The sequence below is a fragment of the Melanotaenia boesemani genome, chromosome 7, assembly GCF_017639745.1.
Source record: "Melanotaenia boesemani isolate fMelBoe1 chromosome 7, fMelBoe1.pri, whole genome shotgun sequence".
Taxonomy (NCBI): Eukaryota; Metazoa; Chordata; class Actinopteri; order Atheriniformes; family Melanotaeniidae; genus Melanotaenia; species Melanotaenia boesemani.
This window is the reverse complement of record NC_055688.1, coordinates 33,467,121-33,479,584: the sequence shown is the minus strand read 5'-3', so window position 1 is coordinate 33,479,584 and position 12,464 is coordinate 33,467,121. Positions and strand designations below refer to the sequence as shown.

Below are 12,464 nucleotides of genomic sequence, written 5' to 3'. Positions count from 1 at the left end.
GCTGTAATAATAACCAAACTGGAAGAGTTTTCAGGAGGTAAAGAAAAGCAACTTTATTCAACAACAAAGTGAAATTCAGTTCAGTAGTTGCACACAACATTGCTCTTTTCTATTCCACTAGTACTTAGTTAAAAAGCTGTGAGAAACCCAACCTTACAAGCTTACTTCCTCCTGATTGTCTTCCTGTGCAGACATTACATTAGAAACCACTGAAAATGACTTAGACGTTATTTGGCAGAAAGCCATTTCTGAACTTTTTCTTAAAACAGTTTTATGCAAATAAATCTAGACAAATACAATGTTCTTGTTACAATTTAAACACGGTCTTCACATGTTAAAGACACCTGTAATAACACAAGTAGTATTCTGGTTTAAGGTTAACTTAGTACAAATTCATATAAATGAACTCAAACTAGACAATCACATGTTTTCATGTCTAAATATGTGAAATTTCCCTTCAGCTCACTCCGTCCTTTTGCCACGCCTTTATGTTCACAGTCACAAATGTTTCAACACAAACTGAAAAACTACTCATACAAGGTGCTAGAGTGTTTACCATTAGTTACACTAAATCATAACACAGCAGGACAGCGGAGGCCTCTGGGAGAAGCAGGGCACTCTGGGAAATATGTACAAAATTGTTGACAGAGAGCTCTGGTCTTGTGCATCTCTTATCATCATAGTAGTTGGCGGCAAGCATGTTATATGTGTACTGTAACTTTACTGTACCAGACGTTTCCATGCTTACTTGTGCTTTACCACACTATAACTAGTATATATCTTGTCAAAGCAACTCTATAAGAGTGGTGACAGTACACGCTGACACAAGACAGGTCTGACATGAATGACTTCTCAGTATCACTACAATAATAAGTAGGATGAAGACCAATTCTGGTCGGGAGGTGACTGAATGCTGTAATACGGTAACATCAATAAGATCAGTCTGCAGGAAGCTACAGCAACGAAAAAGTACTCAACAAATTAAACTTATTGTTTCTTAAGTTAACAGTACAAGACTAGTTAGTGTTTACATGAGCAGGAGAACTATGACCCATACAAGTTCAGGGCAATACAGCAGAAGGAGGGGTGGGGGGGTTAGGCTTCAATGCTGCAACTTAAATTCACTCAACACTAGCTAAAAAGCAAGGGAGGCAAAAACTTGAGTTTTATACAAAAGTAACTTTCTGCTAAAAGTTATTCCCACCATCATCCAGTCCTACGCACTGTCTCCCTCTGTCTCTGTCACTCTCTCTGAATTCGGTTCATGCTTTTCCATCAAGCCTTGCAGATCCGGGTCTCCGTCACAAACTTGTTTTCAAAGTGATGGATGGTGAAGCAGTCGTCTGCAGAGCGCTTCTGAATGCCTCCACCTGAAAAAAAGAGAGAAAAACTGAAAAGCTGTCCAAAACATTAAACAAACTTTGGATTTAAATGGAAGCGTGTTGGGAAAATGTTTATTTAAAAAAAATTGATTACCACCACACAGAGCATTCATAATAGCTTAATTAGGCTAAAATAGAAGCTCCAAATTATACTTGAGCTGAGCCGAATCTTTCAAAAAACCAGACCTCCCATCACTAAGGATAGCTGTACTTTATTTAAAAAATATGGAATCATTTTAACAAAAGGCAAGTAATGACAGTAATGACATAACATATACGCAAAATCCAAACTTTCATTCGTTCTCTGCACCACTTTGTCTATTACGGGTCGCACGTAAGCTGGAGCCTATCCCATCATATTAGCAGGTAGAGGAAGGCACAACCCGGACAGGTCACCAGTTCCACACATGCACAGGAGAACATGCGAACGCTCAGGTTCGAACCTCCCCCCCAGCCGAGGCTCAAACCAGCGACCTTCTTGCTTTCACGCTGCAGTGCTAACCACCACACCACCGTGCAGTGGAAAACATACAAACTTATCACAAAAAATAGCACTGAAACATACAGACTTAAATCTGTTTTGTTTACAAATGGTCTATTATGTCTTTTCTTATTTCCTCCAAAATAAATATGTTACGATGTCAAGTGTTTACTTTATTAGGATTAGAGCTGCATAATATATAGAAAATTTACCTTCATCGTAGTATTAGCCTTTGCGATATAAACATTGCAACAACTGCCTAAACTGTAATAAACAGTAGTCCCTATTGGCATATTTTAAGGAGGTGGCGTGACACTGCTAAGCGTTCATGCTCTGTGCACGTTAATGGAAAATCAAATGGACTCTTACTGTCCTGGATACCTGCTAAATGTAGATGCTAAAGACAGATGGAGCAAATGGAGTGAGTGAGTGTGTTCATGGACGGTAGGGCTGGGCGATACGGCCTAAAAATAAAATCTCAGATTTTTTATAACCAAATCCGATTTCCGATTTTAATCGATTTTTTTCTTTTCTTTTACAAAACATAAATAAACTTATTAAAAACATTTATTTGTTTATATAGATGAATGCCAGCAAAAATAAAGCATATAATGTCCTAACTTTTCCACCATATAAACAACTTCATATCTTACAGAGAAATATGAGACACAATGCATCCGTGATCTCTTTCCATCTGGATCCTTATCATACAGGATCCACTGCAGGAATAATTCCCCTGATGAAGGTTGTCTCTTAACTAGGGTTTGTGGGTTAAGTTGACTTCTGCATCTTGTAGAGAGCAGCATTTCTCACTGCAGTTATACACACAGCTAAATCCCAGGCGTGAGTGAAGGGTCACTTCACTGAAAATCTGTCAGACACCGTTCTGGTGTGGAGAGAAGGCTAAGTCTGCTGCTAACTGTGGAAATAAATCTCCAGAAATGGAAAATTCGATTTATCGATTTTATCGATTAATCGCCCAGCCCTAATGGACGGTAACGAGACAAGCAAGAAAAATGTGAAAGCACAACAACTTATGGCTAAACAGAACAGCACATCGGCTATTTCGAACCACGTTGGTTAAAAAAAGAGATGACACACTACAAACACAGGTACTCTGCAGACATATCCAATACTTGTGCCAAACACCAGGGGACACGTTTAATCTCTGCTGCCACCTACAGTACAAACAACCTTTTGTGTGTTGTGAAGCCCGCATTATTGGGAATCCTAATTACCTTGAATCTGCCGACATGGACAGCCAGTGGATATCAGGACTGATGACGTTAGACAGTGGTCCACCGTTACTGATGACGGCTTATTCTGTTTTTCATATTAGTCATCAGTCCATTTTGTCTGAAACTGCTTCATCTGATCCACACTGGAGCATAAAACAAATCTCCTTTATAATTTATCAGAAGTTTATAAAGAAACATCTTCAAGCTTTGCAAAGGCTGTCTGTTTTCTATTTTATTTCTAGTTTTTAGTCTGAAGGACACCATGTTACACCATCTGTTTGTGTTTGACCAAATTCTTCATTTTTATTAAGTAGTTACTAAAATCTAGCATTAGCTACAACTAGCGTTATTATAGTACAAGCTATAAAGACGTCTGTGCATGAGAGTTTTGCAAGTGGAAGTTGGTATGAGAAAAAATCTAAGCAGCCGCTTTATTCATTTTATTCATCACAGATCATATCGCCATCACAACTTTCAACAGTGTTATCGTTTACTGCATGTTTAAGCCCTAATTAGGATCGTTATTTTAAGTTGTAAATCAGGCAAAGCTACTGTGGTGCAGATCTAGAATGTAAAACATGGAAATGTGAAACATGAGTCCCAATTGACAAATCTGCAAAATATAATTTTTCATGCTTCCATCACATCTGTACCTGGCAGGCTGGAACGACGTTGCATTCTGTAAGTTTCCTTTCCATCACACAGCCGGCGGATGTAGAAGCCAAGAGGTTTCACATCATCAATACGCTCCGTCACCACCAGGTCCTCGTGCACCAGGTAGCTGCGGTATGAGTCAGACTGGAGGTGACAGAAGATGGAGGAAGAAAAAAAAAAAGGACAATGTGTGACTTTCACAGTGCATCTTAGTGAATATGTCAACGGCCAAGTGTGACAACGCCTGCATTTCAAGGGAAGTACTTTCATATCTGATAATGATATTCACTGATGGCAACACCACCCACCAACTCTGCACAGAATGTTACAGTGAATGACTAAATAAGGATTTTGTCTTATTTCTAAACTAGAATAACTCGCTTACACATAACCTTGGGTCTTATAAAACTTGCTGACCACCCTTTCACTTTTCAAATCTCAAACAAAAATGTTCTACAGATATCTAAATAGAAACAGAAAAATTACATTGCTTTTTATAGGCTGCAAAAAAATGCTCTTGTAGACTTTTTTTGACTGACAATCTCAAAGACTGCTAATAAAAAGTTCTGACAGGACAGTAAAGCTGCTTATGACCAAATGTAAACAATTACTTTTTTATATAAACATGGAAATGTATAATATTATCCAAGTATTATTAACAGTGCAATGAACAAATGAAAACTTGAGGCCTACTAACAAGAGTACATGAAAACGTTGACTTCTGGTCTAAGAAAACCATATAATCATCAGCTTTGTTGTTGCTTGTAATTATTTTAATTCATATGAAGTGTCATTTGTATCATTTTTAATCAAGGAAATAGCACGGCATGTTAATATTTTTACAAAAAAAGGCTAAAATAATGAATTAGAAATGAATATATACTGAACAGTTATACTTTATAATCTTCCCTCAGTCGTCACTCCTTGGAAGTTGTGAAATCTAACATAATGAAGTGTTTACATCCATGACACATGACACAAATCTCATGTGGTGTCTCTTGCTAAAAAACTGCAGCTCAAACTTGCTTTCTACTTTAGAAACAAAACACATTTCTCTTTTAATGCAAGGAAGAGCCTTGTTGCTGCTACACTTCTGCCTACTTGGCTATGCAGATCTTTATGCTTGCCCTGCGACTCAGTTTACCACACTTACCTTTGTTTTATAACTGACTGTAAACTTTATTTCCAGGTTGAATGGCTTGATCTGGCAACCCACTGGTACAGACTCAGTTCCTACTTGTGTGTGTCTCTCCAACAAAAAATCTGTCAATATCTACATTGAAAGAGCTGGAGATGCAATCATTGACCTGCCACTGCTTTTAGTTTTATTTATAATGGCTGAGTTTCTTTGTTTTATTTTACCAGTTTTTATTGTAACTATGTTTTATTTATTTTTGTTTATTTATTTTACTGTCATTGTCTTTAATTTCAGGGTTTTGCAGCTGCTTTTCTTTGCCAGCACTCCCTTGAAAGAGGACTATGATCTCAGTGGGACTTTCCTGGTTAAACATTGCCTAAATAAATAAGAATAATAATAAAATAATAAAAAATGAATAAATAAATAGAGTATAGACCTGTTAAAGAGCTTGTTTCATGGTTTAGCTAAATGATTTTGGTACAAAATAAATAGTATGAGCCTCCTGTTGAGTTTATTAATGCTTTGCTGCCATGTTTTATATCTACAAAAGCAAAGTTGGTATGCGTGGATATTTTTTACTTCACAAATTACAGACAAAGAAGATTCTCGCAGTCTCTGGAATTATTTTTAAAATCCATGGACTTCCCCAGGCACTATTTCCCCTTAATATCAGCACTTAATCATGTGCATGAGATCAGATCAGAATCTGCTGGCACCTCAGTGCCACCAAATACGCACCATCAGCTGTGAGAAGAGGTCAATGAGGTCCTGAGGGGGGAGCACCACTGAAGTGTTCAGAGGAATCACGAAGCAGGTCCTCAGAGTCAGGTCCAGGTACGCCGTCAGCTTCTGCTCACAAACACATGAAGTCATCAGGAGAGAGTTTAAACCCCACCTGGACAAGAGCGATCATCTACACCAAGGATGTTCAAAGTCGGTTTCCATGTTTCCCAGCTTCAACACACCTGACTCAAATTAAATGGATCCATCAGCCTATGATTTAGCACATGCCTCATTACTTTGAGTCAGGTGTGCTGGAACAGGAAAAAATTGAAAACCTGCAGGATTGTGTCCCTTGCGGACTGGACCTGGACACCCCTGATCTACACCATCTGTTTGACCTTTACCCCATCCTCACCCTGTTGAAATCATGCAAGATGTAAGCTGGGTCTCCAGGTCTGAAACGGGGAGGAGGGACACTGATGACAGCCATGTTGTCAGAGATCTCCACCTCCTCCTCCACCCGTGGCAGGTAGTAGGGCTGGCTCTCCGCTCCGGTGGACATGTCGCTGAACTGCATGGCACCGTGATACAGCCTCTGATGGACAAAGATACACATAATAAACACTGCATCCTTAAAGTAAATGATTCAAAGATTCAAGATAAATGTTTGCAATTCTTTCACTTCTTATAATTGCATTTAACTTTTAAGAAAATCTGAATTTCCATTGTTTAACAGTAGGACATACTCAAGTGCATCAGCTGGTCTTATGCAAGTGTGTGTAGCCAGTGCTTTTCTCCGTCTGTTGTGGTCTGCCATTTCTCAAACCGCTCTAGCTTAAGAAACATTATTCTGCAGCAGCTGTGGCTGCCAGAGTGAACCAGAGAGCAGGCTGGGACTGGGTACCGTGACAGCATGACAGACTCACTGAGACCTGATGCAACATATCAGTGTGTCTGTGTGCATGTTTAAAGGGCATCCCAGGTCTTTATGGATTAAGACTTTCAATCATGGCACACAATACAGAGAGGGGTTTATGTCTCAAAAGAAGAGATATTAAACCTTTAAGCTACAAAGGGCAGAAAAACAAATAAATATTGTGAAAATTGTGGCTGCGTAGAGTTTGATATTTCCTTTTGTTGCAAGTATGCAACATACAGTAATATGTGTATATATATTTATATTTATTTATTTCAATGTCCTGAAAACACAACAAATATTTAAGTGTTTAACCCACAAACAGCACAAACAGCAGCGATGCCGGAAGAGCCGTGCATCACGCTCTCTGATAACTTGTCTCCAAAAATTTGATTATTTATGATATTGGAGGGAATTTTGACATTTCAAAGTGGTCTATGACAGATAAAAAGGATGAAGAGTCAGAAGATTTTGCTCAAATTGACAGAAATCTTGCTGTTGACTTTATTGTACAAAAAAGAAAGACAACCCTGGGCTCATCCTATTTTACAAACAAGGACACAGCATGGTGAATTTTATCATTTGATGGCAGACCTCAAGGCTGATCCAGATAAATCCAGAACCTATTATGACAAATTCACCTTGGTGCCACACGACTGCCTTTTATTTTATTTGATTTTTATTTAGTCCATTACATATGCAGAAGTGTTTTTTCTCATATGTTGTACCTGATTTTTTTTGTCTGGAAAAATCACTTAAATGTACAGTACCTGGGGAATGTATCTAAAGTCTTTGGCATACTTATTTTTTCCTATACAATCTGCAATTAAAAACAGACTTATGAAGGGTTTGTATCATTTGATCCTTGTGTCAATACTTTGTAGATCCCCCTCTACCTGTATCCACAATGGAAAATCTCCTTGGTTATGTCTATAAGTTTAACTGATCTAGAGACTTGGAAATTTGCCCAAACTTCAAGGCAAAACTGTTCTAGTTCCTTGTAGCTGGATGAGTTCTGTTAGAGTACAGCAGTCTTTAAATAATACCACAGAGTCTCTGGATTGAAGCCTTGGCTTTGACAAGGCCATTCCTCTTAAACAAGGCCATCACTCCTTGAAATATGACCAATTTTCCTGTTGAATTAAAAAAAAATCAACCACAGCATGATGCTGCCACCACCATGCTTCACTGTGGATCTGATGATGGCCGAATACTCAGATTTGACATTATGTCCTTGATGTCTAAAAAGTTCAGTTTTAGTCACATCTGAACTATTTTAACATTTAGGGAGTTTCCCAAATGTTTGACGCTGATTAACTCTGAGTTTTGTGGTCTGCCCTCGATGGTAGATTTGCTGTGTTTTTATCCTTCAATTTAATTTAATTTATTCTCATGGATCCAATTGTGTTTTGAGGGATTTTCTTAGTATTTAGAAGATTTTCTAAAAAACAAATAAACAAACAAACAACAACAAAAAAAAAAAAACAATAGAAAGCCTATCCCTACCTGTATTTTTAGTCTCTAACCTGTTGGGAGAGTTTTGCGGTCTTCCTTTAGCTGCTGTTTTTTTGCTGCTGGAGACATTTTACAACAAGATCTTGTGACACTTGGAATTACATACAATTAACTTACTGGTGCATATTCATCTCTAATCCAGGTTCCAGTGAAACAAAATAGGGACAAATGCTAAATGGGACAGACAAGCTTTTAAAAATCACTATAATTCAGCTCCCATTATTAAACGTGTGGGTAAGGAGTCACAGTCAGGAGTGATGGGAGAGTGATGTGAGCGCCTTTACAGATAAGAGTTCATAAACAATGATGTGTATGGCGTGTAGGTCGGATTAATGCGACGTGGCCGTTCAGACTGAAGTCGCATGGCAAAAGATCAGATACGTATTGGATTTAGGACCACATATCCAAGTGGCCTGGGTCGCATTTAAAAAAATCGGATCTGTGTTATTCAGACTGTCATGAAAAGATCAGATACAGGTCACATATGGGCCAAAAAATCGGATTTGGGTCACTTCAGCCTGCAGTGTGAACCTAGCCTAAGTTCAGTTGACTTTTTTATTTTCTAATGCTAGTGGAATCACATCAGGTAAAGTTGCTGTTGACAACGTTTTGTTTTTACTGTTTTAGCAAAGCACAATGCTGACATAATGGCACAATCATGTTGTTTCAGCTTACCATATCATGACATGAATAATAGAGCCTTGTCATGACTATTGTATTGACTCTTTTGATGAGAGCAGGAGAGAGAAAAGTTCTGGACTGGCTGCATATAGTTGTGTTTGAAAGCTGGTCTATACAGAATTTTGAGCTTTGGTGACAACTTAGTCTATGTGTGTGTGCGTGCATGTGTGTGTGTACACTTGCATGTGAGCATATGCGTGTAGTATATGAATTAGGGCGGCCTGAGTGAGCGTACGACTCCTGGCCTGACTTTTTGTCCTAGTCCGGCCCTGGTTAGAGGGGTAAAAAAAATGCAAAATATATATAAAAAAAGGGCATCTTATGAAAGATAAGCAGCAGAAAGAAGAAGACATGAACATTGTTAAATTATTACTAAAAATAAAAACCTGCAACCCAACAAGACAGTCATGATTATGCACCACGCTGTACAATGAAACTAAAAAAATTAGAATATCGCACAAAACTTCCTTTATTTCAGTAATTCCACTTAAAAAGTTAAACTAATATATAGACTCATTACATGCAAAGGGAGATATCAAAAGCATTAATTTGTTAGATTTCTGATGATTATGGCTTACAGCTTACGAAAATCAATAAAATCGTACTCTCAGAAAATTAGAATAGTGTGAAAAGGTTCAATGTTGTAGCCTCTAAGTGCCACACTCTAATCAAATAATTAATCCAAAACACCAGCAAAGGACTCCTGAGCATTTAAATGGTCTCTCAGTCTATTTCAGTAGAATTCACAATCATGGGGAAGGTTGCTGACCTGACAGCTGTGCAGGAAACCATCACTAACACCCTCCACTAGGAGGGAATGCCTTAAAAGGAATTTGCAAAAGAAGTTCAATGCTCTCAAAGTGCTGCATCAAAACACATCAATAAAAAGTGGAGAGGAAATGAAAAGTGTGGAACAAAAAGATGCACAACCAGCAGGGATGACAGCAGCCTGGAGAGGATTGTCAGGAAAAAGGCCATTCAGAAATGTGGGGGAGCTTTACAAGGAGTGGACTGAGGCTGGAGTTAGTGCTTCCAGAGCCCCCACACACAGACGGATCCTGGACCTGGACTTCAAATGTTGTATTCCTCTTGTCAAGCCACTCCTGAACACAACACATCAGAAGCATCTTACCTGGGCTGAAGAAACATGAACGGGTCTGTTCAGCAGTGGTCCAGAGTGCTCTTTTCTGATGAGGTAGATTTTGCATCTCATTTGGAAATCAAGGTTCTAGAGTCTGGAGGACTCTGGAGGACTCCAGCGTGAAGTTTCCACAGTCTGTGTTGATCTGGGGTGTCATGCCATCTGCCAGTGTTGGTCCACTGGGCTTTATTAAGTCCAGAGTCAACGCAATGTCTACCAGGAGATTTTAGAACATTGCTTCCTTCAGCAGAAAAGCTTTTTGGAGATGCTGACTTTATTTTCCAGCAAGATTTGGCACCTGCCTAAAAGAACCAAAACCTGGTTCAATGACCAAGGGATTACTGTGCTTGACTGGCCAGCAAACTCTCCTGACCTGAACCCCATAAAAAATCTATGGAGCATTGCCAAGAGAAAGATGAGACACATGAGACCAAGCAATGCAGAAGAGTTGAAGGCTGCTATTGAAGCATTCTGGTCTTCCATTACACCCCAGCAGGGCCACAGGCTCATGGCATCCATGCCACGCCGCATTAAGGCAGCAAAAGGGGCTCAAACCAAGTTCTGAGCTCATATGCATGACTATACTCTTCAGATGGTCATTTTTGTATTCAAAATCCCCCCTTTTTTCATGCAATATTCTAATTTTCTGAAATTTTAATTTTTAGGTTTTCATAAGTTGTAAGTCACAATCATCAAAATGATAATAAATAAATGCTTGAAATACCTCATTTTGCATGTAATGAGTCTTTCATTTTCCCTTTAGGTTGAATTATTTAAAGTTTTGCACGATATTCTAATTTTTACATTTCACCTGTATGTATTAATTCAACGCATTATGTTGATTTCTGTAATACCACAAACCTTTGGGGTGAAATATCGGTAAAGACATGCTCCCCCAACGATGAGCCCACTGAGGATGAAGGCGATGCCGAGCAAGGTGAGGAGACAGCGACCTGTGGAGCCCTCGGTGCCCGGTGGTGCGGACCCCAGCTCAGGATCCTAAACACAGACACAAGGACACAGAGTTTTGAAAATCCTGCTTAATGCTTGTCATATCATCATGAGAGTATATTTGATTTAACAACCCAATAATCCCACTCAATCGTTGTCCTCTGCAGGACAGCGGTGCAAAGGATGGGTGGTCCCACGGTGTGCTGCAGCAGGTGCAATACGACCAACCACACGCGATTTTAGAAAAAAGAAAACACACACAAACACTGCAACCCCCCCCCCCCAGCACAATACTCTGTAACATACAGGATAATACATAAGGACACAACAAAACTACACATGCATGTTGGTGCACGGCCTCTCGGCCGTTGCAGGGCCTGCTACCAGGCTCCAAGCAGACAGCGGGCTCAGACACCGGGTTGAAGCGCGTTCGCTCACCTTCACAGCTGCTGGCACCTCTTTCCCCAGCGCCTTTTGCGCCAGAGCGGAGTTAAAAGCAATCTTCACCATGTTTGGAGCGCAAACGTCTGCTCGGGTTTCTTGAGCAGGCAGAAAAGAAGGTGAATTTGTCGGCGCTGAAGGATAGGTTCTGCGTAGATCCTCTGCAGCTCAGACCTGTGACGCACTTTGCATCCTCAGCTTTATGTGACGCTTCCGGTGGATGGGGGGATTTTGATGACAGCCACGCGAGAAGCAGGAAAAGATACTTCAAATTCGAGCTCCTTGTTATATATCTTTATATAATCTTATTACGTCTGATTTAATTTGCAATCGCTGGGAATAATTATTCGACAACAAATAATATTTTACATCACTTTGCTTCTCTCTCCTTGAAGTTTATCTTAGTAGCTTTGGCGCCATCTAGTGGTTAAGATTAAAACCCTAATTTTCCTGGTAACGCCACGGGACATTTTACACTCGACCATATGATCAATATTTAAAGAAGTATTTCACAGCCCATAAAATTACTTAATGTTGCATTGATTTTGAGTGTATATTGTTGCTTTTTTTAAATCTCTGTAAACATTCCACTCTGCAAACTGACTCAGCACATATATACCTTTGTGCATGCCATGTCTGCCTGCCAGTGTGTCTACCCACTCACACTGACACACACACACACAGCAAGCAGCCTTCACTGTGCTGTGTGGAAATACAGGCCATTGCCAAGGCACATAATGTCTGACACATATCCTCAGTCTTCTCTGTTTCTGGCTTGTGGTGGCCCTCTGCTTCCTCTGCTTTCCCTTTCCTCTGTTGGGGTTGTGCATACAAGTATATAAACACTTAACTGCTGCACCAGTGCTGAAATTCCACACAACCAAGTGGCACCTCTCCAGCTCTCTGTGCTGCAACTGTATCACATGCATCTCCCGGTCTCACAAACACAGGCCTACGCACGCACACACTCTCTGCAAGGCTGCGATATTTCCTCTGTTAAACAGACAGATTGGACCGGTAATCACCAGTGAAAGGTACATAAACAGAGCAGCTTATTTCTGTATTTCTGTACCTAACTCCCCCTCCATGTTCCCCCTCAATACTGACTCTGCCTGAGAAACTTAAGTGGTCCTGAAAGCTTGTTTATGGGCTCGTCTTACGCTGTGTTTGATCTGAGAGCTTGCCCACACATGCATGCGTGGA

General features: G+C 39.8%; 1 protein-coding gene across 1 annotated transcript; it reads right to left on the bottom strand.

The window, feature by feature from the left end:
- Nucleotides 1-27: 27 nt before the first annotated feature.
- LOC121643132 (integral membrane protein 2A-like) lies at nt 28-11,570 on the bottom strand. The gene is made up of 6 exons (XM_041990379.1): nt 11,259-11,570; nt 10,731-10,868; nt 6,032-6,211; nt 5,632-5,742; nt 3,755-3,899; nt 28-1,370 (listed from the first exon to the last, which is right to left on the bottom strand). Exons 1-6 carry the CDS (start codon nt 11,328-11,330, stop codon nt 1,276-1,278), a joined length of 741 nt encoding a protein of 246 aa, XP_041846313.1. The 5' UTR covers nt 11,331-11,570; the 3' UTR covers nt 28-1,275.
- Between the last annotated feature and the right edge of the window lie 894 nt (nt 11,571-12,464).

What these genes read in the sequence shown, in the direction of transcription:
- LOC121643132 (XM_041990379.1), bottom strand. Translation starts at nt 11,330, where the DNA reads ATGGTGAAGATTGCTTTTAACTCCGCTCTGGCGCAAAAGGCGCTGGGG. An exon ending in TCTTGCATGATTTCAACAGG is followed by an intron (nt 5,743 to 6,031) that starts GTGAGGATGGGG and finishes GTTTGTGAGCAG; the next exon opens with AAGCTGACGGCGTACCTGGA. An exon ending in ACCTCTTCTCACAGCTGATG is followed by an intron (nt 3,900 to 5,631) that starts GTGCGTATTTGG and finishes TGTCACCTCCAG; the next exon opens with TCTGACTCATACCGCAGCTA.